A 22,727-nucleotide genomic window follows, 5' to 3' on the forward strand; every position below is an offset into this window, starting at 1 on the left:
AATCTATCCATTCCAGATTGGCAACTCCCTTGCAGGTAATGCAGCACCTTACCAGCATAATTTTATGACACCGTACATGCACACATATAATCCAATTCAAATGCATATATATATATATATATATATGGCAAATTTACTTATACTAGACCAATCGGTGGTAAGAGAATAGAGCTTACATTCTTTTGACACTGTTACTGTTATGATCAATCAGTATCCACTAATATTTCCATTTCTTTACATGCCTGTAGAAGAACTGTTGCAATTGGACCAAATCAAGCACTCGTACTATATATCTTCACTTTTGTGGACGATTAGCTTAGTTTCCTTATAAATAACAATATACTACTCATATGACTGATCAGAACAATTTGTTGCGAACCTCTGATGAGTTTCATCGTTCATCAATGTTTGACCGAACTTCACACTGTAACAGCCAACAGTTGATTTCCGTATGGTATCTTCTAGCCCTAACCAATCATCAAGACCAAGTGTTTGGAGTTCTTGTCACCTGCGCTAATTTATTTTCAAGTTAAATGGGTGGAAAGCATGGACAGAAATGGCGGACATTCAAGAAGTACTTAAGTTTGCTAGAGAAACCTTTTACGTTTACTTTTCAGCGTGGAGGATGAGGATGGATTGCTGTGCCAGTTTTTTTTTTTTTAATCTTTTTTCCTTTGATTGATAATCCAATTGTTAATTTGCTTTAGTTGCAATCCTGTTTCCCTTTCCAGATTAGGCATTCTTATGGTGGCAATGGCAAGAAGGGGGAGAAATTGCGATGGGAAGGGAAAGAAAACATAGAGGGAGAAAAAAAAAGAGGAGGAAGAAAAAGAGAAGGAGAGGGAAAATAGGGACGAGGGGGGGTTGATCCTCACAGGGAGGAAAGTCGTCCCCTCCTTTATCCATTCAGGCTAGGAGAGAGGAGAGAGGAGAGAGGAGAGGGAGAGATCGCCAGCAGCGGTAAGAAGAGACGTGCTAAAAGGAGAGAAAGAAAGGAGGAGGTACATAACTCAACTCTGACATAGCTAGTTCCAATTCTATGTTTCTTGATTAAGGGTTGATTTTGTTCCATTTTATCGTAATCCTCTACCAAGTTCCTACTACATGATTAGTAGTAATGATGCTAAAAGGATTGATTTTGTTCCATTTTATTTATTTTATTTTTTACTATCTTTTTTTATTGAATGAGATATTATAATACAAAACCTATCAAACAAGCAAAAAGGGGAAATCGTTTACAACAAGATTTATTTAAAAGGCTTTAGAGATATTAAACCATGGGCTTTTAATATTTGACGAGAAGATTCAAAGGTCTTTTGCCTGCGCTGGTTTCTATTTTAGCACTACAATCCGCGTTTTCTTCTTTTATTGTGAGACTAAACTTATTTTTTCTTTAATTAGGCATTGTGAGGCTCTCAATTGGAGGAAAGAAAATTTAATGCCTACTAGGGGCACGTGATGCCCTCATAACCGAGCTTATTCTTATCGTTTTAGTCACCTCTCTCTCTCTCTCTCTCTCTCTCTCTCTCTCTCTCTCTCTATATATATATATATATATATATATATAAAAGTTAGATAGTTTGTTGTCACTGCATGAACACTTTACTTTTATTTTTAAATTTATATATTGAGATTTGTTGTGGTTTTTTGTACTATGAGCTTCTGTATTTTGTATTATTTATAAAAATATAAAATTTTCTTTTAATTATTATGTTAAAATAAATATTGACGATATGCCACATCTAAATTTTTATGTGAATTTTATCTACACGAGGAGCACATATATTTGACCGTAAAATATTACATAAAATATGCTATAAAACAGTCTATCACTTGATATTCAAATAGGGCCTGGCCTGCGCATGCTCACCGCACGATTAGGATCGGTTGTGGTAGAGCATCTATTAGTTGGCGTTGTTGCTGTATCAAATATTAATCGTTCACAAAATTGCCAAAGTATTGAAATCTGAAGACCGTGATGAGTACTCCTGAGTCTTTGACCAATAAAAACTATGTTTTTTTAATTCAAACAGGTAGGCCCGGTTGACATAGGAGGTTCGTATCGAGTGATCGAGAGATCGAAGGACAACCCCAGAGCATCTCCTTGTAGCTTTCTCATTTGAAATCCATGGAGCTTCTCAATGGATTTGCAAGCGTTGTCCTCTCTCCGTTGTTCAATTTCGTGGCACGGCAACTGACGTATCCGTTTAAAGCCGGTGATAACGTGAGAGAGCTCGAAAGGGCCACCGGGCGTCTGCTCAACAAGAAGGACGACGTCAAAGAGAAGATGGATATATCTGAAAGGAATGGCCAGAGACAAACTCATCAACTACAAGGATGGCTGAATGAGGTGGAAACTACCAAAACCCAAGTGGATGCGATACTAGAGAAATATACCCAAAGGGGCCATTGCTTCAATCGTTTCTCACCTAATTGTTGTTCAAACTATACTATCAGCAAAGCTGCCGCCAAGAAGCTTCTGGATGTGCAGAGGTTGTTAGATTATGAAACAAAGGAGGAGGTAGCGATAACACCGGTTCCGCCTCCTGTCCAGGAGGTGTTTATTCCAACCACATCAACATCATCTCCGTTTGCGAATTCAAATATTGAAGAAGCACTTTACTACATCAGAACGGATCAAGTTGTTGGGATGATCGGAATTTGGGGCATGGGTGGTGTAGGGAAGACGCACCTTTTGCGACAAATCAACAACTCCTTTATTGGCGACTCTGCTTTTAATCACGTGATCTTGGTCTCAGGTTCTCAATCATGTACAACCAAAAAACTTCAAAAGGAGATAGCCAAGAAGCTGAAATTGCCGCTAGATGAGGACGCATCGGCACAAGCTAGCATCGTCTTCAATTTCCTGAGCAAAAGAAGTTTCCTCCTGTTGTTGGATGACCTTTGGGGGCGAATTGATTTGCAGGAAGTTGGAATCCCATTTCCTCTCGGCGTGGTGGGCGGATTCAAGCGCAAGGTGGTCCTGACCACACGATCAACAAATGTTTGTGGTCAGATGGAGGTGAGGAAGAAAATTAAAGTGGAGTGTCTGAACGACCGCGATGCATGGAGCCTCTTCCTGGAGAAGGTCGGCGAAGAAACCATCAACTCTCATCCTTCCATACAGAGCCTTGCCAAAGATGTCGTCAATGAATTGGAGGGCTTGCCACTAGCTATAATCACTATCGGTCGAGCCATGTACGAGAAGAAAGATCCAAGAGAATGGAAATATGCCATCGATCTACTCAAGAAGTCGCGACTCGACCAGATCGAAAAACAGTCATCTGAGGATCTTGAGAAAGGTATATTTTATACATTAAAGTTCAGTTACAATAGCTTGAAGTCTAACACCTTGAGAGAGTGTTTCTTATCTTGCTCCATGTGGCCCGAGGATTATTCGATCAGAAAGGATGCACTAATAAAATGTTGGATGGGATTAGGCTTAATAGAAGAGTTTGATAGCATGTCGGAAGCTTACAACATCGGGCACACTCTGATCGGCAACCTGATAGGAGCATGCTTGCTAGAACCGGCTAATCATTTGGATCGTTCAGTGAGGATGCATGATGTGTTGCGTGATATGGCGTTGTGGATAACACGCGACAACGGGAAGAACAAGAATAAGTGGATTGTCCTTCGAGGCGAGATACCACGTGCTAAACACATGTGGCACGAGGCAGAAAGGATAACGTTGATGGACAGTGAAATCCAACAACTTCCTCCTATTGCAACTGCACCCTGCTCATCCAGACTCACCACTTTGATGCTTTCGTGCAACTTAGAATTGAGAGCGCTTGGAGATATCGGAGCTCTAGTTGCACTCACATATCTTGACCTCTCCTGCTGTGGATTTGTTCATTTTCCCAAAGAAATATGTGTGTTGGTCCAGCTCCAATACCTCAACCTTGCAAATAACAAAATCTCGTCACTCCCTGAGGAGCTAGGATCTCTCGTCAATCTCAACTTGCTGATTCTAAGAAATACTAGAATCCGTACAATACATCAGGGTGTTATAGCGAAACTAAAATATTTGCAGGTTCTCGACTTATGTGAAGTATGGGGCACTGAAGGTGGAAATTTGACCTATTTGCCATTACTGCTGTTCGAAGAGTTAGAGTGCTTAAACGATCTAAAAGGTCTTGGAATCCGCATAGAAGATACGTCACAACTCAATAGACTTATTATGTTGCCTAATGTGTCAGTTCGGTGGCTTGGTATAAGTAAGCTAGAGAAATCCACTTCCTTCTCCTTATCGACTACCTTCCTTGGGGATGATCAAATCCAGATGAACTTAGCTTACCTCCGGCTTTTTGATAGCCATGTGACCCAAGTGGTGATTGAAGGCGACCATCAGAGCCACACATGGCATCTTCAAGCACTTGAGACCCTTCAGTTTGATAATATGGACAGTTTGAAAGAGATAATATGGGAGGGAGTGGTTCCCGGGGTGCTGTTTCAAGCTCTTCGCATTTTAAGTGTACATGGCTGTGGCATGTTAAACGATATTTCATGGATTTTGCATCTCCCAAACCTTAGAGAGCTGTGGATATCGTCATGTACCAGTATGAGGCAACTTATTACTCATGGGGCAGACAATCATGGTGAGAATTTTGCAGATATAGTAGACACTTTCTCTTGCTTCCATATCATATTTTTGGAAGACCTACCGGAGTTGGTTTCAATTTGGCACTCCACATTGGCACTCCCGGCATTAAATACTATTTGTATTCAAGATTGTCCGAAATTGAAGAAGCTCCCATTCCTACCAGGTAACATCCCGAGCAAATTACAGTCCATTCAAGCTTCCAAATTATGGTGGGAAAGTTTAGAGTGGGAAGACAGCACTGTCAAAACTTCCCTCCAACCTTTATACATGGAAAATCTTAGTGGTGGCGTGATTATCGAAATATAGATAAAGATTTATCTTTCTAAATAAACTTTACTGTAAATAACAATATAGATGATAACTCCCCTTGATCATCTCTTGCAACTCCAAACACCACTCAATAACCTTCAAAGATGGCAGACTAACTACATCCTTATCTATTTGCTCCAAAAGTGAGATGCTATCCCGGATTTCAATGATAGATCTTGAAATCACTACATGACTTCACAAGCCTCATGGATTTAATGGGCAATTGTTCTGCTATTCGGTGGATATCTCTATTGCTGTTAATTCCTTTTCCCTCACATCTCTGTTTTTAAAACAGCGAATTGTATTTCAAATCTTCGGATCTTTTAATTCCATCTATGTTATATGCATGATGAAGTTATGACTGAGTGGATTTAGCAGCTTAGTATGGACAGAAAAGAACAAAAGAAAACCTCTACCAAGTTCCTACGTGATAAGTGTCAGCTATGATCAAAATTTCTTCAAATTGTTCTCTTAATTTTAGTGTAACTATCTCGCGTGAACGAGAAATTTTATATGTAAGTACATAGGTAGCTAGGTTCCCATGATGACAGACTTCAATTTTTGGTGGGAAAAGAAATGATTTCTCAAATGCATCAAATTTCTCGAAAAGAAGATTAACAAAAACATTCTCTTAGGCATAAATCTGAGAAGCAGCAATAATTCATACGGGTGATTGCTTCACTCAAATATGTGCATGAAATATTTTTTGCATCGGGCGATGTGATATGCATTCACTAGCTTCAGAACTTTCCTCTCAGGATTAGCACTATTGTCATACAAAGAATAATCCAGAGAAAACCATTACAAAAGAGTTTAACGGTACAGAAAAATCCTTATTAAAAGATATACTTGCATATGTTGGCTATCCATTCCAGAGTGGCAACACACAACTATCACTTGTAGCTAGTGTAGCTGGCATCTTACCTGAATAATTTATGACAACATCCACAAACATAATCCAACGTAAATGCATGTATATGGCAAATTACTTATACTAGACCAACCTGTAGTAAGACAAGAGAGCCTCCATTCTTTTGACTTGTTACTGTTATGATCAATCAATACCTACTAATATTTCCATTTCTTTACATTCCTGTAGAAGAACTGTTGTAATTGGTCCAAATCAAACACTTACTATATCTCTTCACTTTTGTGGGAAGATTAGCTTAATTTCCTTGTAAATAACAATATAATACTCATATGACTGATAAGCAATTTTGTTGTGAGCCTCTGATGAGTTCCGTTGTTCATCAATGCTGACCAAACTTCATGCTGTAACAGTAAACAATGCTTCCCATATGGTACCTTTCAGGCTTAACCAATCATCTTGACCAAGTGTTTGGACTTCTTGTCACCTGCACTAATTTATTTTCAGGTTAAATAGGTAGAAAGCGTGGACGAAAATGGTGATGATTCAGTATCAGCAGATAGTGGTTAATATTTGTAAGAGACGATTGTTCTGCCTTCCGATCGGTGGATATCTCTGTTGCTGTTAGTATGTTCCTTTTTCTCTGTTACATCTCTGTTACTTTTCGAAACGTCTACTTGTATTAGAACATTAGGAGTTTAATTTTAATTCCGTCTGTGTTTCTTGATGAAGGATTGATTGATCGAGTGGAGTTCTTTTAATTTTATTTTATTTGAGTGAATGATCGAGTGGGGTTAGCATCATAGTATGGCTTTCTCATTCTATTGCCAATCCTCTGCCAAGCTCGTATATGATAAAGTACAAATAATATATGATGATCAAAACCTGTTAAAATTGTTTCCTCCATTTTAATTCTAACGATCTCGTGTGAATAAGATATTTTTCTATATAAGCCCATCACTAGGATCCCACAATGATGAACTTCAATTTTTGTTGCGAAAGGAAAAGATTTCTCTGCTGCATTCAAAAGAAGATAAAAATTAAACTCTTCATAAATCTGAGAGAATTAGCTACAATAATTCACAAAACATGTGACTGCCGCAGTCATACAAAGAAATGACTCCAATGATGTTTTCCACCAAGTTTGAGTGAGGCTAATATTTGTAAGAGGGCTATTATTCTGCTATCCGTTGGATATCTTTGATTCTGTTAATTTGTTTTCTTTTTAACCTCTCTGTTTTCAAAACATCTACTTGTATTATAATAAGTGGGAGATTTTTAATTCCACGTGTGTTTCTTGATGGCCATAAATTTCATAAATTATATTCTCTAGATAAGATTCAGCTATTAATTTTCCATCAACTCTGTTAATCGTATTCTCAAAAGCATGGCCCAATTCTACTCTTGTTATATACATTCTCAAAAAGAAAATGGACTCTCGCGATCATGAAGGTGAATTGGGTTCCGACGATCAAGAAAAGGGTTTGGGCTTAGATTTGGGCTATGATCCAGGAAACTCCAGTGATTCAGCCCAGAGATCGGCCCATTCTCTCGCAGATTCGGCATCATCGGAACGAACCCGATTGCAACCCGCAAGCGAGGTGAGTGGGATTTCCTCGAAAGGGGAGTCTGCTATTCCCACACCGAAATTTGATGGGTTATATCAGGAGAAATCTCTCCATGGTTCTTCCAGTAATTGGGAGAAGGGGGAGAGTAGCAAACTTCTCTATAAGGATGTTCTTCTAGGGTTGGGTCAGAATTCTGAGAAAGAGGAGAGGGATCAATTTAGAATGTGCCTTAGGAGAGCAACATCTTTCTAATTAATTAGTTATTAATGATTTTCTTATTTCACAAGAAAGAAAAACGATATAAATGTGTTATTCTTTAAGCTTTTCTAAACCTTGTAATATTTAATGTTTGATTAACTTAAATCTAATGGGATGGATACACATCTGCGATGCGATTGCGATCTGAGACGTTCGAGCAACCCGCTCGTTATTCCCGCAAAGGGTGAAAACGTGGCGAGATCAAGGCCGCTTCTTAAAAGAGCACAACGGTTAGGATTTAGTATTGTAAGCCGACATGGCATTTTTCAAAATGGAAGTCATAATCACAATTGATTTTCCAAAGCATCTCCTCGAAGCTTCTCATCTTCTCTACCTCTCTTTCTCTCTTCCTCTCTAGTTGAAATCCATGGAGCTTCTCAATGGATTCGCAAGCGTTGCCCTGTCTCCGTTGTTCAATTTCGTCACGCGCCAACTGACGTATCCGTTTAAAGCTGATGATAACGTGATAGAGCTCGAAAGGGCCACCAGGCGTTTGCTCAACAAGAAGAAGGATGCGATGGAGCGTGTCGAGATAGCTAAGCAGAATGGCCAGAGACAAACTCATCAACTTCAAGGATGGTTAGATGAGGTGGAAGCTACCAAATCCGAAGTGGATGCGATAGTAGAGAAATATACCCAAAGGTGTGTGTGCTTCAAATGTTTCTCACCTAATTGCTGTTCAAACTATACTATCAGCAAAGCTGCAGCCATGAAGCTTCTGGATGTGCGAAGGTTGTTGGATGATGACAGAACGACGGAGGTGGCGATAACACCGGTGCCGCCTCCTGTCCCGGAGGTGTCTATTCCTACCACATCAACATCATCACCGATCGCAAATTCAAATCTTGAAGTAGCACTCTACTACATCAGAGAGGATCAAATGGCGGGGATGATCGGAATTTGGGGCATGGGTGGTGTAGGGAAGACCCACCTTCTGAAACAAATCAACAACTCCTTTATTGGTGGCTCTGCTTTTAATCACGTACAATAGGAAAACTTCAAAAGGAGATAGCACAGAAGCTGGACCTGCAGCAACACGAGGATGTGTCGGTACAAGGTAACATCATCTTCAATTTCCTAAGGAATAGAAGTTTCCTCCTGCTGTTGGACGACCTTTGGGGGCGACTTGATCTGCAGGATGTTGGAATCCCATTTCCGCTCGGAATGGTCGGCGGATGCAAGCGCAAGGTGGTGTTGACCACGCAATTAATAAATGTTTGTGGCAAGATGGAGGTGAGAAAGAAGATCAAAGTGAAGTGCCTGAACGATGACGAGGCATGGAGCCTCTTCCTGGAGAAGGTTGGCGAGGAAACCATCAGCTCTCATCCTCTCATACCACGCCTTGCAAAAGATGTCATCAAGGAATTGGAGGGCTTGCCACTGGCTCTTATCACAACCGGTCGGGCCATGTACGATAAAGAGGATCCAAGAGAATGGCAACATGCCATTGATTTACTTAAGAAGTCGCGACTCGATGAGGTCGAGCATTCACGCGAGGATCAAGAAGGGAGTACTTTTTATAGATTAAAGTTCAGTTATGATAATTTGAGGTCTGACACCTTGAGAGAGTGTTTCTTGTCTTGCTCCATGTGGCCCGAGGATTGGTTGATCAAGAAGGAAAAATTCATCGAATGCTGGATGGGATTAGGCTTCATAAAAGAGTTTGACTACATATCAGAAGCATATAACACCGGGCACACCCTGATCAGGTATCTGATAAGAGCATCCTTATTAGAGGAGAATGAAGTATATGATGAAGTGAGGATGCATGATGTGTTACGCGATATGGCATTGTGGATAGCACACGACAACGGGAAGAACAAGAACAAATGGATTGTCTTTCGAGATGAGGCTCCACGTGATGAAGAAATTTGGCATAAAGCAGAAAGGATAATGTTGATTAACAGTAAAATCAAAGAATTTCCTCGTATTGCAGCTACACCCTCTTCATCTAAACTCACCACTTTGATGCTTTCACGTAACTATAACTTGACAGCGCTTGGAGATAATATTGGAGCTCTAGTTGCACTCACATATCTTGACCTCTCCAATTGTAGAATTATACATTTTCCCAAAGAGGTATGTGGGTTGGTCCAGCTCCGATACCTAAACCTTACAAACAATGAAATGCCGTCTCTCCCTGTGGAGCTGGGATCATTTGTCAATCTCAAGTTCCTGATTTTACGGGATACTGGAATCCATACAATACCTCAAGGTGTTATTGCAAAACTCAAGTCTTTGCAGCTTCTCGACTTATATCATAATTGGAGGTCTATTGATGAAAATTTGACCTACTTGGCATCACAACTGTTGGAAGAGTTAGAGTGCTTAAACAATCTAAAAGGTCTTGGAATTTGCATAGGAGATACATCGCAACACCATCTGGATTATCAGTCTGGTGGCTCGGCATAAGCAATTTAGAAAAATCCACTTCCTTTTCTCCTTGTCGACTAGCTTTCTTGGGGACAAGAAAATCCAGATGAACTTAGCTGAACTTTGTTTTTTGAAAAGCAATGTGGCCCAACTGGTGATTGAAGGTAGCCATCAACACCCCACATGGCATCTTCGGGCACTTGAGACAGTCGAAATTGTTGGAATGCGCAGTTTGGAAGAGATAATATGGAAGGGAGTAGTTCCCAAGGAGCTCTTTCTAGCTCTTTGCTCTTTACATGTACTTGATTGTGACATGCTGAAGAACATTTCATGGATTTTGCATCTCCCATGCCTTACGCATCTGGTGGTAGTTTGGTGTTTTAGTATGAGGGAATTAATTGTTTGTGGGGCGGAAAATCATGGCGAGAATGTTGTTTCGTCTTTCCCTCGCCTCAAGCAGATAATTTTGTTTGGTCTTCCAGAGATGGTTTCCATTTGTCACTCCGCATTCGCTCTCCCGGCATTAAATTATATCAATGTCCACAACTGTCCGAAATTAAAGAAGCTCCCATTCCGACCAGGTAACATCCCGAGCAAATTAAAATCTATTAAAGGTTCCAATGGATGGTGGAAATGTTTAGAGTGGGAAGACAGCAGTGTCAAAACTTCCCTCCAACCATTTTACATCAACGTGGAATAATTGTCAGAGGTAGCCTCTTCTCTTGGCTGATAGATATTTATGTTGGCGTTAATTTATTCTCTTTTACATTGATCTCTGTCATCCTTTGTCACGATTTATGTTCAAAACAGCAAAGGTTTAATTTATGCTTTGGTTTGTTGCGGTTTTATATCTCAATAATGGTTATTCATTGTATGCCGCAGGCAAGTATCTTTGTAATTCTACAAAGAGTAAAATAGAATGGTATTGATGTCTCCACTACAGCAGAGGAGAATAACCAAATCATTTATAGTTATATTTATACTTTGTCATGTTATAGGTAGATGTTCCTATAGCATCTTCAATAGTAACTAAGTTGATAATATTATTCTAAATAAATCATATTTCACTATGTCCCCCTTATGATCATATTCATGCATTGAGAAGTTTCTTTTCCTTTGATTGATAAACCAATTTATAATCTGATTTAGTTGCAATCCTGTTTGCTGCACTAATCGTGCCTTGTCTTCTTCCTGCATGAAATTGGAAGAAAATACGAGTTATTGAAGTGTTAATATCCTGCATTAATTTTCAAGTGCTTGTGGTTCAAATGCTTCTCCCGGTTGTTGTTCAAACCACAGTATCAGCAAAACTGCCGCAAAAAGCTTCTGGATGTGCAAATTAAAGGTTGTTAAAATTATGAAACAAAGGAGGAGGTGCCCATTCCTACCGCATCAACAGCGCTTCTGGTTGCAAATCCGAATCTTGAAGAAGCACTCCGCTGCATTAATTAAAGAAGAGCAAGTGGTGGGGATGATCGGAATATTAAAGGGGCATGGTTGGCGTTGGGAAGACCCGCCTCCCCAGACAAATCAACAACTCCTTTAAGAAAGAAGCAACATTGGTTTATACAGCTGGATGCTATGAAGAGCTAGGACAAGCGTGCACATTAGTTTATTTAATTTAGTCTTATTATATAATTTGTTCGAGATGAAGAAGTCCTACCAAAGGAAAAAAAATTTGACTTAACATATACAGACTTTGAAATCTAACTTAATCCAAAACAATATATGAGCATCATCTTACACCATAGAAGACGAGAGGAGCAGTAATAATACCCGTGAATGTACAGTTGTAATGCAATTTTGCAATTTTTTCTTTCTTTCCTCGACGGACAATGTTTTCAATCCTAATCTATGCATGACTCACCCTAGGCGGGACGTCGAGTAGATCGTCTATAACCGCAGCTATAGTTAATATGGTACAATCAGAAAAAAAAAAAAAAAAAAGAGGTTCGGTAGAGCATTTATTAGTTGGCGCTGTTGCTGCATCAATGGTTTACATAATTGCCAAATTATTCAAACTGGTGGGGTCCAGAGTTGATGGAGGAGGTTAGTGTTGACTAAATGACTATTGAGTGAGAGCTCTACGGACATCCTCATGGTCCTGGTCTCTCTCTCCCTCTCGTTTCCCTTTCTAGTTGATTTCCATGGAGCTTCTCAATAGTGTTGCAGATCTTGCCCTGGCTCCCTTGTTCAATTTCCTGATGCGGCAGCTGACCTATCCCTTTAAAGCCGGCGACAACGTCAGAGCCCTCCGAAGTGCCAGCGGGCATTTGCTCACCAAGAAGGACGATGTCGTCGAGAAGATCGAGATAGCGGAGAGGAATGGCCAGAGACCAACTCATCAACTGCAAAGGTGGTTAGATGAGGTGGAAGCTACCAAAACCCAAGTGGATGCGATAGTAGAGAAATATAAGCAGAGTTGCTTGTGCTTCAAATGCTTCTCTCCCGATTGTTGTTCAAACTATACTATCAGCAAAACTGCCGCCAAGAAGCTTCTGGATGTGCAAAGATTATTAAACAGTGAAACAACCGAGGAGGTCTCAATAACACCGGTGCCGCCTCCTGTCCAGGAGGTGCCTATTCCTACCACATCAACAGCACTTCCGAATGCAAATCCAAATCTTGAAGAAGCACTCCATTATATTAAAGAGGAACAAGTGGTGGGGATGATCGGAATTTGGGGCATGGGTGGCGTAGGGAAGACTTGCCTCCTCGGACAAATCAACAACTCTTTTATTGGCGACTCTTCTTTTGATGTTGTTATCTTCTATACGGCTTCTCAATCATATACAACGAGAAATTTCCAAAAGGAGATCGCCAAGAGTCTGAAACTGCAGCGAGATGGGGATGTCTCGACACAAGCTCACATTATCTTTAGTTTCCTGAGCAAAAGAAACTTTCTCCTGCTGTTGGACGACATTTGGGAGAGAATTGATCTGCAGGAAGTGGGAATCCCGTTTCCCCTCGGCCTGGTCGGTGGATGCAAACGCAAGGTGGTCTTGACGACACGATCAACAACTGTTTGTGGTCAAATGGAGGTGAGGAAGAAGATCAAAGTAGAGTCTCTGAACTATCAAGACGCATGGAGCCTCTTCCTGGAGAAGGTTGGCGAGGAAACCATCAGCTCTCATCCTCGAATATCAAGTCTTGCAAAAGATGTGGTCAAGGAGTTGCGCGGCTTGCCACTGGCTCTTATCACTACCGGTCGAGCTATGTACGAGAAGAAGGATCCAAGAGAATGGGAACATGCCATTGATCTACTCAAGAAATCGCAACTCGACAAGGTCGAAAAGCACTCGCCTGAGGATATTGAGAAAGGTACCTTTTATAGATTAAAGTTCAGTTACGATAGCTTGAACTCTGACACCTTGAGAGAATGTTTCTTGTCTTGCTCCATGTGGCCCGAGGATTATTGGATCAAGAAGGAAGAACTCATCGAATGCTGGATGGGATTAGGCTTAATAAAAGAGTTTGACAACATGTCGGAAGCTTTTAACACCGGATACACTCTGATCGGTGACTTGGTAGCAGCCTGCTTATTGGAACCAGATCGGAGATATGGTTTGCGAGTGAGGATGCATGATGTATTACGTGATATGGCATTGTGGATAGCGCGTGACAAGGGAAAGAACAAGAACAAATGGATGGTCTTTCAAGATGAGGCTCCACGCGACAAAAGAATTTGGCATCAAGCAGAAAGGATAACGTTGATGCTTAGTAAGATACGAGAACTTCCTCCTATCGCATCTACACCCTCTTCATCCAAACTCACTACATTGATGCTTTTGCGCAACCGGGAATTGGAATCGCTTGGAGATGTTCGAGCTTTCGTGGACCTCACATATCTCAATCTCTCCGACTGTGGATTTGCTCCTTTATCTCAACCTTACAGATAACAGTGGCATACGATCACTCCCTAAGGAGCTAGGATCTCTTGTCAATCTCAAATACTTGATTCTAAGAAGTACCGGTATCCGTACAATACATCAAGGGGTTATCGCGAAACTCAAATCTTTGCAGGTTCTCGACTTACACAAAACTTGGGGCACTAATAGTGAAAATTTGACCTATTTGCCATCGCTACTGTTTCAAGACTTAGAGTGCTTAGATAATCTAAGAGGTCTTGGAATTTGCGTAGAAGATAAATCACAACTCTATAGACTTACTGAGTTGTCCAATGTCTCAGTTCGATGGCTCGTTATCAGCAAGCTCGAGAAATCAACTTCCTTGTCCTTGTCGGCTGGCTTTCTCGGGGAAGAGCGAATCCAGATGAACTTAGCTTACCTCCGTTTTGTGAATAGTGATGTGACCCAAGTAGTGATTGAAGGTAACCATCAACACCCTGCCTGGCATCTTCGGGCACTTGAGGGCCTCCGATTTGAGCATATGCATGGTTTAGAAGAGATAATATGGAAGGGAGTGGTTCCGGAAGAGCTGTTTCAATCTCTTCTCTTCTTATATATAGAGTCTTGTGTTATGTTGAAGAACATTTCATGGATTTTGCATCTACCATGCCTTAGGATTTTGTACGTATCTCTCTGTTCTAATGTGAGGCAGCTAATTGCTTATGGGGCAGAGAATTATGGTGAAAATGTTTCAGATACAGCAGGAAGGGAGGAAGAGAAAGAAATCACGTCGACATCTACCTTCCCTTGTCTCAATGAGATATACTTTTACGATCTACCAGAGATGGTTTCCATTTGCCACTCTACAGTCAATTTCCCGGCATTAAGTCGTATGCGTGTCAAGAATTGTCCGAAATTTAAGAAGCTCCCATTTAGATCAGATAGCATTCCAAACAAATTACAGTTCATTGAAAGCCCCAAACAATGGTGGGAAAGTTTAGAATGGGAAGGCAGCAGGATCAGATCTTCCTTCCAACCTTTCTACAAAGAAATATCTGAGGAGTGATCGAATGATGTTTAATTTATGAGACTGTAGACTCTGTAGTTGTAGAGCGCTGCAAATGTTTGTAAGATCGATGTAATTCTTCTTATTTTCGCTGGATATTTCTGTTGCCTTTAATTCATTTTTCTCTCTTTTACATCTCTCTAGGCTTTGGTTCGTGGTGGTTCTCTAATCTCAATAAAGGCCATCCAATAACATTGTTATCTTTGGAGTCTTACAAATAAGATTGTTATCTACAAAGTATTGTGACCATTTACTCTTTACTTACTCTTTCGCTAGAACCATATAGCCCGAATTTAACAAAATCTGGCTAATTGGAAATCCGGACCACTCCTGGTTTGACGGGGGCTGGACCATAGCGTTTGACCACACCCCCAATCATGACATATCTTTAATATGGACTATACGGAACAACAGGAATAATATCTATTTTAACAAGGTTGGAAAACTTGTGAGTATTCATTGGGAGAGGACAGTTGCCTTAGCCTATAATAGTACCAAGTTTTCTTCCTGAGACCGAAGAATCATTCCTCCTCCCACTGGGTATCTGAAGCTCAACACGGACGGCTTGTTCTCAAGTCCCAACTAGCTCGGTGGGGCGGGCTTCATCCTATCCTCCTCGTCGGGCTCCTTGATAACAGTCGAAAGTCGCTACAACAGATTCTAGTCACCAATTCTAGCCGAAGCTACGGCCTTGAAAAAAGGGCTACTCATGCTCCACACAGCTCCACACACAAGGATGAACCAATGTGGGGGTCGAAACTGACTCTGAACTACTAGTCAATATTTTGACAGAAACATCCTCCGCCGTGGACTATATCCTTCATTGTTGTGGACTTCAAGTGAGTTAACACAGTAGCGGATTGGTTAGCTACCTCTAGTAAAAATTATGGCTATGGTCCAGCCATAATCTTCTTCTCTTGGTAGATTTTTCTGTTGGCGTTGATTTATTCTCTTTTACATTCATCTCTGTCATCCCTTGTCATGATTTATTTTCAAAACAGTGAATGGTTTAATTTATGCTTTGGTTTGTTGTGGTTTTCTTGATCTCAATACACGTCACTTGTAAGCCACAGGCAAGTACCTTTGTAATTCTACTAGAGCAATAAAATGGTTTAATTTATGCTTCTCGGCGGTGGATATCTCTGTTGTTGTTAATTCCTTCTCTTTTTTCTCATCTCTGTTTTCAAAATAGCTAATTGTATTAAAAAAAAAAAAAAACTTTAGAGTGTGTTACATACAGAGGAAGGACTGGTTGAGTGAATTTTAGGGCTGTTAAAATATTTGAACTGGCTCTAACTCAACTCAAGTTCGGCTTAATAGACTCGATCAAGCTTGGCTAAAAAATGAGCCCAGCCGAACTTAATCTTTAAACTAAGCTCAAATATAATTTTGAGTTAAGCTTGATTATGAGCCAACTCGATCAAGTAGGCTCAATAAGACATATATATATATATAATACTTTTTATACCATATTAAATTTCTGTTATATTTTAAAATTTGCTTAAATGAATTGTTATATACTCTAATTTTATAGAGTTTAGTTCAAAATTCTAATCAAATCATATTTTTTTTTATCAATCAGGCTGCAGCTCCTGCATATCTTTTTTTAATACATGAAGATTTCTATTCGTTTTAATTTTTGTAAAGTCTATATAATTATTTCGAATAGCCTTATTTTAAGCTTAATTTAAATCTAAATCAAATTTGATCGGACCCAAAATTAGGCTTAAATTAATTAAAACATGAAAATTCTTAGCTCAAAATTAAAATTGCCTTATTTTAATTCAAGCTTGATTAAAAAATCTAGGCTCGATTACATCCCCAGTGAAGTTAGCAGCATAATTATGTACAAATCATACAAATAAAAATTCTCTACTAAGTTCCTACGCGATTAAAAGTATAGTGACAGTCAAAACCTGTTAAAATTGTTTCCTTAATTTTAGTGGTAACTATCTCGTGAGAGTGACAGACCTCACAATTTTTTATGGGAAAAAAAAAAGGATTTCTCTAATGCATCAAATTTCTTAAAAAGAAGATTAAGAAACCATTCTCGGGTGCAACAAAATGAAAAGGAGGAGAAAAAAAAATAAAGACTTGTCATAAATCTGAGAAGCAGCAATTATTCGGGCAATGCGATGATGCATTCACTAGTTTCAGAACTTTCCTCTCAGGGTTAATACTCTTGCCATACAAAGAATAATCTTGAGAAAACCATTACAAATGAGTTTAACGGTAGAAAAGAGAAGACAAGAAATCCTTATTAATAGATATACTTGCATACATTGGCTATCTATCCATTCCAGATTGGCAACTCAATTGCAGCTAATGCAGCACCTTACCTACATAATTTTATGACACCGTACATGCACACATATAATCCAATTCAAATGCATATATATATATATGGCAAATTTACTTATACTAGACCAATCGGTGGTAAGAGAAAAGAGCTTACATTCTTTTGACACTGTTACTGTTATGATCAATCAGTATCCACTAATATTTCCATTTCTTTACATGCCTATAGAAGAACTGTTGCAATTGGACCAAATCAAGCACTCGTACTATATCTCTTCACTTTTGTGGACGATTAGCTTAGTTTCCTTATAAATAACAATATACTACTCATATGACTGATCAGAGCAATTTGTTGCGAACCTCTGATGAGTTTCATCGTTCATCAATGTTTGACCGAACTTCACACTGTAACAGCCAACAGTTGATTTCCGTATGGTATCTTCTAGCCCTAACCAATCATCAAGACCAAGTGTTTGGAGTTCTTGTCACCTGCGCTAATTTATTTTCAAGTTAAATGGGTGGAAAGCATGGACGAAAATGGCGGACACTCAAGAAGTACATAAGTTTGCTGGAGAAACCTTTTACGTTTACTTTTCAGCGTGGAGGATGAGGATGGATTGCTGTGCCAGTTTCTTTTCCTTTGATTGATAAACCAATTGTTAATCTGCTTTAGTTGCAATCCTGTTTCCTGCACTAATCGTGCCTTGTCTTCTTCCTGCATGAATTTGGAAGAAAATATGAGTTATTGAAACACTGATATCCTGCATAAGCTACATTTCTCCAAAACTAAAAATGTTTCAGGAATGGCTAAAGTACTTGTGAATATGCCAAAGGAAAGAAGTAAACCAGTAGAGTGGAATATACTAATGCTTAAATGAAACTATCAACACTTACTGTTGGATATGGCCACTTAGAATGAGCTTGCCACCATGCTTTTAATGTAGAAGTTGTATCTCCTGGGAGTTTTCCAGCTCTCCGCTTACGGAGAATCTCTTCTCTTATGTCCACAATCTTCTCCTTGTATCCCTGAAAGTTGAGGCAACCCAGTTAACATACTATACACATAGAAGTCCTATAAAATGTTTCCTCCATAATCCATACCTGCTTAAGCTCATGTTTCAGCTCTTGCCGCACACGTTCCATTAAAGATCGCTCACTTTCTGTTGGAATGAGAGGGCCAAATCCCATAGTATCTGGTCCATCCATGCTACCGTCAAACATATTTGTTTCGCTATCTGCCTGGTCATCATCATCATCAGACATAGTTGCACCTGTGCCCTCACCAGGAGAAACACCTGTCACAATGAGACATTTACATTAGGGCGATGTTCAGTAGTCACTTACCAATGCTTTCTACAATACAAAAAGCCCATATAACAAATAAACCAGATGGAATTAATAGAAGAAAGCAAAGCCAAATGCATTTCATAGTTTACAAGCATGAGCAATTCTAAGTTTCTAACAAATTATCTAACACAAAAATTAAGTTCTTTAGCTGGCAAACATATTACATTCTGAAGCAGATGCATCAATCCACAATCACTGATCATGAGTTTTGCAACGTATCAGATTCGGATCATCATTTTCAAAATAGGAACCTGATCTGTGGACATTGTCCATCCACAAAGTAATCTCACCCTCGTGTAGGTGCATTCCCAACTCTTAGTTCTCCAAGGTAGTCAAAAGCACCTAGAATTTGGACGTATTGTGAAATACTCGGAGTCCAATAGTAAGGTAGCAAGAAAAGATGATTGGCAGTCTGTAAGTGTACAAAGTAGAACTGTGTAGAATACAAATTATTAATAGAACATTACGGGTATGACATCCATTATTTCACAATTTGAGTGGGTAAGTAGAAGACAATCAATTTTGAATGATAAGCTAAGGCAAGTTAAAGGGAAATGGAGAAGTGGTATTGGACAAGAAGAAATGCATCTCCTGCAAAAACTTAAATTGGGAGGAGTATGTCAAGGTAGATAGGAATGCAAAGGGAGCACATTAAGATGCACTTAGATTGAGGTAATGTGATTCCACAAGGATTTCACAGATGCAGAGGCATATTTTTATTCACTGGTAGGTAGATATTCAGATGATTCATGAATTGAGGTATTACGTTGTTTACTCTCTTTACCTTAAATGAAGCTATGCATATGTGATCATCATACTACGAAGATTCCATATGGATGATCATCCAAACTACTGCAGTCCCGTTTATTGTGTCACACGATAGAAAATGAGAAAATTGAAGCAACATCATCTCCATAGATTTTAACTTTGCTCAGTGATCAGTTACTAATTTCACACCTCAGCCAAGATGCAGTACTAGTGCACTTAAAGAAGCGTGATAGATTAATATGTGACCCAAAGCTGATAAAGAAACTATTAACTAAGAGTAAAACATCTATCTTAGTACTAACTATATCTGAATTCTTGGTCAAGTATAACCAGAATTCTCTGTTCAATTTGTAAACTCCCTACATCAATGAATGCGGAAACCACTTGCTTCACGTGCATTAGTTTTGAAGTTGATGAATCAAGTACTTCCATGCTCTATGGAAGAATCCAATTTTAGGTATCATTCCTTTAGCTGCTCACGATTCGAAATATATCAGTGCATGTGATTCAAACGTATTAGCAACAATTCATGATCTCAAGTTTCATATTAACAACTACCAAGAATCAAATCACTTGGATGATCAATCCTTGTAAAGCTATATAGGAAAGGAATGATTAGTTGCAAGTATCAGCAGAGTCCTCCAGTGAAAAGTGTCCTCTTTATTGACCTCAACCTAACTAAGAAGGCGAAAAATTTGGTCAAACCTGTCAAGCTTTGCAATGCTTGTTCAAGCTCCCAACACGCCATCACTGCTTCCATTGCATGGACGCGAACATGCTGCTGTAGTTGTTCTTTGAAGGAACAGAGCAATAACACATAGTGCGCCTAATCAAATAAAAAACCGCAAATATTGGAACAAATTGAAATGATAATCAAACAGATTGTAGATTGTTGTCGCAAAAAAAAAAAGGTAGTTTTCTCAACAAAATGATCGAGAATTACTTGGAAAATCTTCGGGAAATTCAAGAAACAGAGACTACGTCTAAATCGATTTTTTGAATTCCAACTTGGGGAAACTCACCATGAACTGGTCGAGCTCCCTCTCGCTGCCCCCTTCTCCGCCGCCGCCGATCGCCGCGTACTTGGCGGCCACGTGTCCCGACTGCGCCAGCTGCGCGTCGATCCTCGGCAGCTGGTCCACCGGCGTGGCTATCCGCAGGCACGCCACATGTGCAGACAGCAGCTGCTCGTACAGCGGATGCGCCACTACCTCCGCCTTGCACCTCTCCTTCTCCCACGTGTCCTCTCCCTCTCCCTCTCTCCCTTCCTCCTCCCCTCCGAGGACCGCCGCAGGCGCCGTCGCGGTGAGCCACGCCGGGCCGGATCGGAGCACCGCCGGGTCGTTGCCGAGGTGCTGCTCACCGTACTGCGAAGCCATCCCCATCTCGTGCGAGAGGTGGCCGTGGAACGCCATATCTATCCACGATTCGGAGAAGTCTCCTCTTAAGGTCAAGAGAAATTTTTGAAAAGTATTTGTGAAGGATTTTAAGCATAGAGGGTTGAGGAAAGAGACCTTTTTTTTTAAAGTATTAGTTGGCGTCGCTAACTAAATAATCTTTTTCTTTTTAAGTAATAATATTTGTTTCCTTGATAAATTTCGTGAAAATAAAATCATCGATATCTGCGATATGTTAGTTGGATGGACGACAGTTTTGTGATAAATACACTCCCTCCTAGTATCACTTGCACTTTTTTGTTTAATCGGATATAAGAACTTCAAAATCACTGTAATGTAGGGCGTCAAACGTAAATTTAACACGTTGATAAATTAGTGGGTGTGAATAGAACGATGCAGACGAGGGGGAAATGGCGCGAAGGGCGAGGGGAGTGACTTGGAGACAGGGTCTCGAGGACACGTGGCGAGAAGACGCGGTGCGGACCCACCAGCGGATTGGATCATTGCGGCAGCACCCAACCAATGGGGCCGCGACAGGATGGAAGGACATCGGTGGGTCCCACGGAGATTTGACTTTAAGCGTAAGAAATGGAGGCAGCTATCGGCGGCTAAACCTTTAAAAAGACGGCTTATCGCGTCGATTCGTCCGCCGCGTGGTCCCCGCCGACCTACTCTTCTGCTCACTGTTGCTATACCGTTAGGCCTGTTCGTTAGCTTGCCCTCAATTTTTTTCTATCTTTAATATAAATTATATATAAATAGACTCCAAGGTTAAAGCTAAAATTTTGAGATATATTTTTAAAATAAAAAAACTTTATTAGCTAACGAGTATATCTCAAGATTATTCATGCAAAAGAGAAAAAAAAAAAAAGAGTTTTAAGAAATATCTTTATAACCTAATTATATAATTAATCAAATTTAGAGAGTTATATACGATACGAGAAGACTCTTATTAAAACGAAATTTGGGTGTTTGAATAAAGGAATAGTGGATTAAAAAAGTGCATTTAATTAGGCAAAGAGACGGGGGATGCAACATTTGTGACAGCCGTTGCGCACCCGCTTCGAAACCCACCGTGGTGGTCCATGCAGCAGTGGTGTGGTCCCCGGCCTTTCCACTCCGTCTACTGGCTGAGCTCCAGTCCCAAAGTGGTCCCGTCCTTTGCGGTCGAGGTAACGCCACGTGGCGATTGGTCCTACTTCGGTGGCGATAGCGCGGTCCCCGCCCTCGGCAGCCTACGGCAATTATTCGAGGCCAGAATAAATGGATAGGTTAGGTGGCTACTATTCTCGTGGAATAGCGACTTTATTCACCGAGGAGGGTATTGATGTCATATTAGTATTAATTTTTTTCCTTTGTCAGCGATATATAAGACATTTAAGACACCCTACTTTTTATTTTTATTATTAATTGGTATTTTAATATATAAATATAAATTTATTATTAGATTCTCTATTTTTAAATTACTAATATTATATTAACTCACTAATTATTTTTAAAAGCGTAAGTTGTTAAAACCTAATTTCTCTGAATTAAGAATAGGATCGGTGGTTAGTGGAAAGTAAAATTAATCCTGTGGATTAAATAACAAAAAAAGCGTGTTAAAAGTATAATTAGTGCATTTTCTTTCCTCGTGATTGTTATTAGATAAATGTCACGTGCACCTCCTTAATCACGTTTTCCTCTATATTCGGGTGTGTTTTTTCTCGGGATAAACTAATGATATTCTAGATCGATTTCTTCGTATTCCAAAACTGCCCCATGTGGGTCCCTGCTACGGCAGGTCGACACGTGTCGATCTGGAAAGTTCTATCACATGATTAGTAGGAATCTTGGTGCTACCCTCCTTTGTCGGCATCCCAAATTGCCGCCCCCCCCTAAAAGGTTTCGTGCAGCATCCGCCACCTATCTACGTAGCAGGATGCAGCCAACCACAGGACACGACGTGTCGGACCTAATACACGCCAACTAGCTTGGGTTTGAAAAGGTTAAAAAAAAAAAAAAAAAAAAAGTTGTATTTA

The 22,727-nt window shown here is 40.0% G+C and overlaps 4 protein-coding genes across 6 annotated transcripts; 3 read left to right on the plus strand and 1 right to left on the minus strand.

Annotated features, from left to right (window-relative positions):
* Positions 1 to 123: 123 nt before the first annotated feature.
* On the minus strand, positions 124 to 20,991 carry LOC140794628 (homeobox protein knotted-1-like 3). Of its 3 annotated transcripts, XM_073146732.1 has the most exons (7): positions 20,332 to 20,985; positions 20,015 to 20,135; positions 18,296 to 18,489; positions 18,089 to 18,220; positions 11,086 to 11,173; positions 598 to 646; positions 124 to 508 (listed from the first exon to the last, which is right to left on the minus strand). In XM_073146732.1, exons 1-7 carry the CDS (start codon positions 20,722 to 20,724, stop codon positions 505 to 507), a joined length of 981 nt encoding a protein of 326 aa, XP_073002833.1. In that variant the 5' UTR covers positions 20,725 to 20,985; the 3' UTR covers positions 124 to 504. The 3 variants fall into 3 exon arrangements, with proteins under 3 accessions (XP_073002833.1, XP_073002832.1, XP_073002831.1); XM_073146731.1 differs by lacking the exons at positions 124 to 508; positions 598 to 646; positions 11,086 to 11,173 and adding exons at positions 17,271 to 17,683; positions 17,773 to 17,909 and having other exon boundaries at positions 20,332 to 20,991; XM_073146730.1 differs by lacking the exons at positions 124 to 508; positions 598 to 646; positions 11,086 to 11,173 and adding exons at positions 17,271 to 17,688; positions 17,773 to 17,909.
* Positions 884 to 5,151, plus strand: LOC140795342 (disease resistance protein RPS2-like). Its single transcript, XM_073147846.1, has 2 exons — positions 884 to 1,001; positions 2,034 to 5,151. Exon 2 carries the CDS (start codon positions 2,129 to 2,131, stop codon positions 4,910 to 4,912), a length of 2,784 nt encoding a protein of 927 aa, XP_073003947.1. The 5' UTR covers positions 884 to 1,001; positions 2,034 to 2,128; the 3' UTR covers positions 4,913 to 5,151.
* LOC140794627 (probable disease resistance protein At5g43730) lies at positions 7,947 to 10,956 on the plus strand. Its single transcript, XM_073146729.1, has 2 exons — positions 7,947 to 8,666; positions 8,747 to 10,956. The coding sequence occupies exons 1-2, from the start codon at positions 8,652 to 8,654 to the stop codon at positions 10,019 to 10,021; spliced, it is 1,290 nt and encodes a 429-aa protein (XP_073002830.1). The 5' UTR covers positions 7,947 to 8,651; the 3' UTR covers positions 10,022 to 10,956.
* LOC140794630 (disease resistance protein RPS5-like) lies at positions 11,943 to 15,133 on the plus strand. The gene is given in 2 exon segments (XM_073146733.1): positions 11,943 to 13,815; positions 13,817 to 15,133. Coding segments are annotated over 2 exon segments (2,766 nt in total). The 5' UTR covers positions 11,943 to 12,129; the 3' UTR covers positions 14,897 to 15,133.
* Positions 20,992 to 22,727: the final 1,736 nt, after the last annotated feature.

This window comes from Typha latifolia, chromosome 9 (genome assembly GCF_019914945.1).
Source record: "Typha latifolia isolate L0001 chromosome 9, TyphaL0001v2, whole genome shotgun sequence".
Taxonomy (NCBI): domain Eukaryota; kingdom Viridiplantae; phylum Streptophyta; class Magnoliopsida; order Poales; family Typhaceae; genus Typha; species Typha latifolia.

Excerpts from the sequence above, each read along its gene's own strand:
- LOC140795342 (XM_073147846.1), top strand. The coding sequence starts at position 2,129 with ATGGAGCTTCTCAATGGATTTGCAAGCGTTGTCCTCTCTCCGTTGTTC.
- LOC140794628 (XM_073146730.1), bottom strand. The coding sequence starts at position 20,724 with ATGGCGTTCCACGGCCACCTCTCGCACGAGATGGGGATGGCTTCGCAG. Across the intron at positions 18,221-18,295 it reads TGAAACATGAGCTTAAGCAG|GGATACAAGGAGAAGATTGT; the intron begins GTATGGATTATG and ends CTCAACTTTCAG. Across the intron at positions 17,689-17,772 it reads CTGAAAAGTAAACGTAAAAG|CGCAGGTGACAAGAACTCCA; the intron begins GTTTCTCCAGCA and ends AAAATAAATTAG.